The sequence below is a fragment of the Sipha flava genome, unplaced genomic scaffold (genome assembly GCF_003268045.1).
Source record: "Sipha flava isolate LNK unplaced genomic scaffold, YSA_version1 104_pilon_pilon, whole genome shotgun sequence".
In the NCBI taxonomy this organism is placed as follows: Eukaryota; Metazoa; Arthropoda; class Insecta; order Hemiptera; family Aphididae; genus Sipha; species Sipha flava.
The window spans coordinates 2,871,013-2,877,012 of NW_020271718.1; the positions used below are offsets into that span (position 1 = coordinate 2,871,013).

The 6,000-nt window shown below is 38.8% G+C and overlaps 1 protein-coding gene across 2 annotated transcripts in view; it reads right to left on the reverse strand.

The window, feature by feature from the left end:
• Positions 1-4,733, reverse strand: part of LOC112682985 (sodium- and chloride-dependent GABA transporter ine-like) — a 33,163-nt gene extending 28,430 nt beyond the window's left edge. For both annotated transcript variants that reach the window (XM_025553788.1, XM_025553797.1), the window contains exons 1-2: positions 4,101-4,733; positions 1,869-2,346 (exon numbers count right to left, since the gene is read on the reverse strand). In XM_025553788.1, coding sequence (XP_025409573.1) covers positions 1,869-2,346; positions 4,101-4,236 — 614 coding nt within the window. In that variant the 5' untranslated portion in view covers positions 4,237-4,733. The remainder of the gene's footprint in view (positions 1-1,868; positions 2,347-4,100) is intronic.
• Positions 4,734-6,000: the final 1,267 nt, after the last annotated feature.

A 6,000-nucleotide genomic window follows, 5' to 3' on the forward strand; every position in this document is an offset into this window, starting at 1 on the left:
TACGGTAAAACGTTAGTCGTGCAGTTCTAAAACACTTAAGTCGTGCAAAACCTACCACCGCAATGTTACCGTAGCAAAACAATGTGTAACCGACGCATTTATCACTATTATTATTATTATTAAGGATTTAAGGGTTAGACACTAGACTGCGGCAAACGCGTTTACCGAAATCAATCGTTTCCCTACCCCACCCCTATTTATACAACCGTATAAATATTGCTCGTGCACGTATAACGTTTTCTTAACCTCACACGCGTGTGTTTTCCAGACGGACTATCGTCGCGACGTAAAATCATTTTGTCGTAGTATGTTTTGCATGTGCGGTACCAAGGACGGCGCGAATTGAGGGCAATAGGGGCAGTTGCCCAGGGCCCCGCGGTTCTGATTTAACTGAACTTAAAATATTTTATTAATATAAATTCTCAACAAGACTCAGCATATATTTTGCCCAGGGCCTCGCAAACTCAAGCACCGTCACTGTGCGATATACGTATTCGGACGGATTTCACGTCCGCCGCCGCGACTGTTACGGCGACGACTATACTAACATGATGAATATGTGACCGTGGTAAGTAGCGGTACTGGCCCCCCCTTCCAAAGACGCGCATGAAATAGTGCGAAAAAAAAACTGGTTGGCGAAATATTTTGGTACAATTATCGGGTGCCCAGGGCCGGCGGCAGCGGTTATGATGGGCGTGCGCGCGCCAGACGAAGACGGTACGCACCATACTTACGGGGGCCCCCACGCGAACGAGTAGTCGCGCACGAATAATAACGATAATTTTTACGTTTGATAATAAAACGAACAGCCTCACGATATGTTATTAGTGAATTAGCGTGTAATATTGACAAGGTCCGCACGCGAATTCGTACGTCCAGGGCCGGCTCAAATAAAAATAGTGCATTAGACAAAATTAAATTTTGTCAACTCTAAAAAAAAAAAAATTGAGATCTCGTTTTTACTTAGCCTCTCCCCCTATTTTTTGTGCGATACATCTACATAAAAAAAATATTTAAATTGTTGTACAAAGACTTAAAAATGATTTCTATAATTATTACTCAAAAAATATATATATATATATATATATAAATATAGTGGTTTTCACGGATGAATTAATTTAAACATTTTTCTTATAAAACACCGATAGAAATAAAAAAAATGTACAAGTTAATTTTGAAAATGCCACCACTACGAAAGTACCGCTCTAGGCAGGTGTCTAGCTCGTCTATACCTTGAGCCGGCCCTGTCCAGGACAAAAGATCGCGCGACGTTTGTCGGTTCTCAGATAACGCATTAGGTGTTGCTTTCTGATGGTGTTTGAAAACGAGCTTTGTACACAACAATACAACAATATTATATACAATATACAACAATATAGTATTGGACGCAATTTTTCGATGGGCTACCGGGAAACCGAGAACGAATTTCAATTATTATGAAACATTTACAGTTACGGCGGTACTGGATTTCAAACGTTTTGTTGTACATCGCGCGTTCAACACTGCCACACGTCAGCGTATTATTATAGTATTATTATAGCCTTAAAAACAGTATGTGTTCAGTAACGTTTTAGGAATGAGACAGTCTTGCGTTCACTTCAGCGATTGCGAAACCCTACATAAGCCCGGCGCTTTGAGTTTTATAGGGTGTTTCATAATATTTGATAACGTACACATTGTATAGCACGCGTTAGTAAGTATTCAAGTTTTTATGATTGAACGCGTAAACGTAAGACCCGTCGAACCGTCGAATCGCCGAATCGGTTCGCCCCGAAACTACAAAATAATTGAGTTGTGGTGCTCTTATCCTGGGCGTACGCGGACGTAATGGTGTTTGGCACGCGAAGCTATTTAATTTTAATATTTACGTTTGCGGGCTGGCCAGGTTGAGCAGTTCCGCGGGCGACGTGGGCACCTTGGCGATGGTCAGCTTCCGGCCGTCCGTCGAGCCCATGCCGATGGACGCCAGCGACCTGACCGACACGGCGTCCGACCACGACCGGAGCGGCGACGCGATCGCGTCCAGTTGGTGGTGTTGGTAGTGCGCCGGGACGTGCTGGCAGCCGATGCCGTTGAACGTAGTGGAGTTCAGGCTGGTGGAGCCGGCAGTCGCGACCGACGACGGCGAGCCGGGCACTTTGAGCGATCGCAGGCTAGGCGACATCGCTCTGGTCGACATGGGCGACAACGGTTCACGGTAAGAACCGTTCCGGGACACCGGTTGACGCCGGTGGTCCGGGCTCCGGACACCGCTGTTGCAGCCGCCCCCACCGTCGCTGCTCTCGCTCCCGCTGCTGATGACGGTTGCAGCCGCCGCAACGTATTTTTGCCGCCGCTCGCCGTCGTCTGTTGGAAGAAAATTAACATATCGTTAAAACAATAATGACGCGATGATCATTCGGATCCAACACGGATCGAAATGACGTTCGTATGAAATCGCGTATCGCACAATAAAATCGTATCACGCTGTCGCGCATCTACCCCCAGTCGTTACGACTAAAACCTTCGCCGTTTATTAATGCAGTGTATCTTTTAAAAAGTGTACAGTCGATTTTCGATACCTAAAGGGTTACGTGTATTCGTTTTAATAAAATGATACGTTCATTAGGAAACCATCTCAGCTCAAATACGCCAGTGCAAGTTCTCTATACACAACGAGTTGAAAATCGGTACCATTTATATATTTTAATATATGTTGATAATAACTTGTGTACATTTTAGCTTATGCGTTGTTTTTTTTACATATGCGTATGTGTGTTGTATTTTTGCTGTACATTTACTTGAATTTTTTTTTAGCGATTTTCCCAAAGATTATTATTGTGATCATTAGATTTGATTTAGGTGAATTCAATTGATTTTAAAAATATTTAAGTACTATGAACGCGTTTGATTATTAGAATACCTAATATTATAGAGCAGCGGTTCTCAAACTGTGGTACGCGTACCACTAATGGTACGTGAAAGGCCGGGTGTTGGCAGAACGAAAATTAAAAATTCAATATTTAACTCATATATTAATTTAAAAACACTAATAAATTTGTATTAATAAATAAATAATAATTTTATTTTAGTATTTTACTGCTTTTTTATTTAAAATAAATGTATTCAACCATGTAAAGTTTGTATGGTTCTATTTTTAATCATTAATGGTACGTGACTGATTGATAATATACTCAAGTGGTACGCGAAAAAAAAATTTGAGAACCGCTGTTCTAGAGTATTCAACCCCAATTAATAGCATTGAATTTAAATATTAATCACCTATATATTTTTATCGGGATTAAATTATTTATGAAAAACACATTAACATTTAAATACGCGAAAAAAATATATTATTGAATAATAAACCTATGCGTTTAATGGCAATATATTAATGTATATATAATCATAACAATTTATCATCTACATTTTTTCTAAATATATTTATCAAGATTGCAAAAAATTAAAAAGTATCGTACCAATTCAATTTTGTGAAGTACCTACATGATAAACTTTAAGGTTTTATTGTATCATAAAAAAAAACAGCACAAAACATCACATGAATAATTAATCATAACTAAATTTTATGATTATAAATTTCTTAAATAGAAAAAAAAAGTGTTTTCAGACGATATCATAACTATTGTGCTGCTAAAAACTACTCTTAATTAATAAAATCCAAAAAGACTTTTCATAGTAAGAGTGTGAACGAACTTTAATTTTAATTTAGTTAAAATAAAAATAAAAATAAATAGATCAATTAATTCATTGAACCACGTAAGTCTAACCTGCAAAACGTTCGTGTAGGTGTGTGACTGCGTGTATATCTGACTGTATTACAATATGAAATAACGAGGCAACAAATTATACTTCGTAGTGAAGAGTAATTAAACAGTAATTACTAAGATAAAAGTATATATTTAGTAGAATTGCCATTTAAAATGCGATTAGAAGAAAAAAATCAATTTCAGGACCAATGGTTAGTCGACAGGGGAGAAAAATTTAACACCCGGTATCGATGAAATCGTCGAGTCCGAAACTCCCGATTCGAACGCTGCACTCGTTATATTAACTATCGTATTTATATTACAGTTGTATGCGCGCTGCAGCCACCCTCCTACCTTTGGAAATTTTCCCTTTGGGTTCCGTGACGTTAATGGGCGGTATGAATATTTTTGTATGGACTTCCGGGCTCCATTTCCTGTCAACGGATTCAACCACATTGTTATTGATATTCCGTTTGATTCCGGCAGACATGACGTGCGCGTGTTGTGCGTGAGTATGCGTGCGTAAGAGGTTCCAGGCACCGGAAACAACCCCGGAAAACGCGATCGTCGCGTGGCGAGTGAAAACGTAAAGACGTCTTTGCGCGGCTTAGATCGCTCGCCGGAAGGAACCCCTGAAGGGATCACTTTCGATTCGCCCGGAACGATCTGATCCGCGCGAACATGGCGAAGATGATGACGATGATGATCGCGTTGATGATGTGTTTTTAATAATTCGATTGATGCGTTAATATACGTTTTCCCGGGGACAACACACACACGCACACGATATTTAGGCAATTGAAATGATAATGATTGACAACGACGACGATGGATCGACAGTATTACAGTAATTGTATCGTATCAACATGCATATCGTATAATGTGTACGTGTAAAATAATACGTGAAATAATGAATATTTTGCTAATGATTTACACGACGACGTACGGCGATTAACGCGATGTGCACCGGACTGACGGATCGACGTGTGATCGACTCTCGGGAGACGCGCGTTCCCCCTCCCGTTACGGTGCATGTGTAAGGTACATAAACCTGTAGATAATTGTTTGCTCCGGTTTTCATTATCATCGTAGTGCCGCGTTATTCTAATATCGTGTTGTGACGGGTGCGTGCAACCGGTCGCGAAGGAGGGGGGGGCAAGGGAAGGATAGGTATTTTTCGCAACGTTACCGTAGGTAAGAAACTAGTAAATATAATACGCGCAACAGTGAGTGAGAGCGATAAGAAAATTTCGATTCATATGGTTGTCGATCGCAGGATCCACCGTTCCTGCGGGCTGTTAGAAACCAGAAAGTCGCACCGAACGTCGAACAAATCGTATAGTGTACATAGAGTACTCGTCTTACTAACATTCCTTCGAATCAACAGCACCGAGCAAGGACGCCCTAACAAGTGAAAACACAAAACCATACGAGATACAAATGTGTCATATTCAGATACATTTATGTATAAAATATATATAATATTAAAAAACCCACATAAATGATTATATATATTATGCTAATAGTGTTTATAATTTGTTAAGCCAAGGGAGGATTCCGGCGCTTTTAATTTTCGCACATAAAAATGTTATGATATCGCACAGATTTATAGACACATAAAGACTAATTTCGCCGCACAAAAATAGTACGATATTAGCGCTTATTATAACCGTTTTTTCATTTTCGATGATACTTGTTGAACTGCATTTTTTTTGTGCACACACCATTAAACAATATTCATCTAAACTTTTATTTGTGCTAAAGTATAAAAAATTTATGTTGTCGAGATTAAATTAATTATTTTCATGATTATTTGTATAAAATGTTTAAAAATACTGAATTTTAACATTAAATATCACGCACGAAAGTTCGAAGATTGAATGTCGAAGCGAAACCAACAATAAATTTGTACATAATGAATGCTATCTTTTACTGATAGAATTAAATAAACGTTCCTCAACAGGTTATTATACTTGCAATACAATCCTAATTTGGACGTATATATTTATCGATAAGCGATGATAATCGTGAAAATATGTATGTCAGTTGTTTTTGTCAAAAACTTTGTTTCCGCCAAGTATCGTTTCCCCCGAAATAATAAAAGTTCAATTTTCGTTTCCGCCAAATCTATTATTACCACCTGTCTAAATTATAGTTTGATAACCATTTAAAGTTACACAGGGAACATTACGAAGAGGCGGTTCACTCAAAAAACTGTTTCACTACATTTTTGAATTAAAGTTTAAAAATTTGA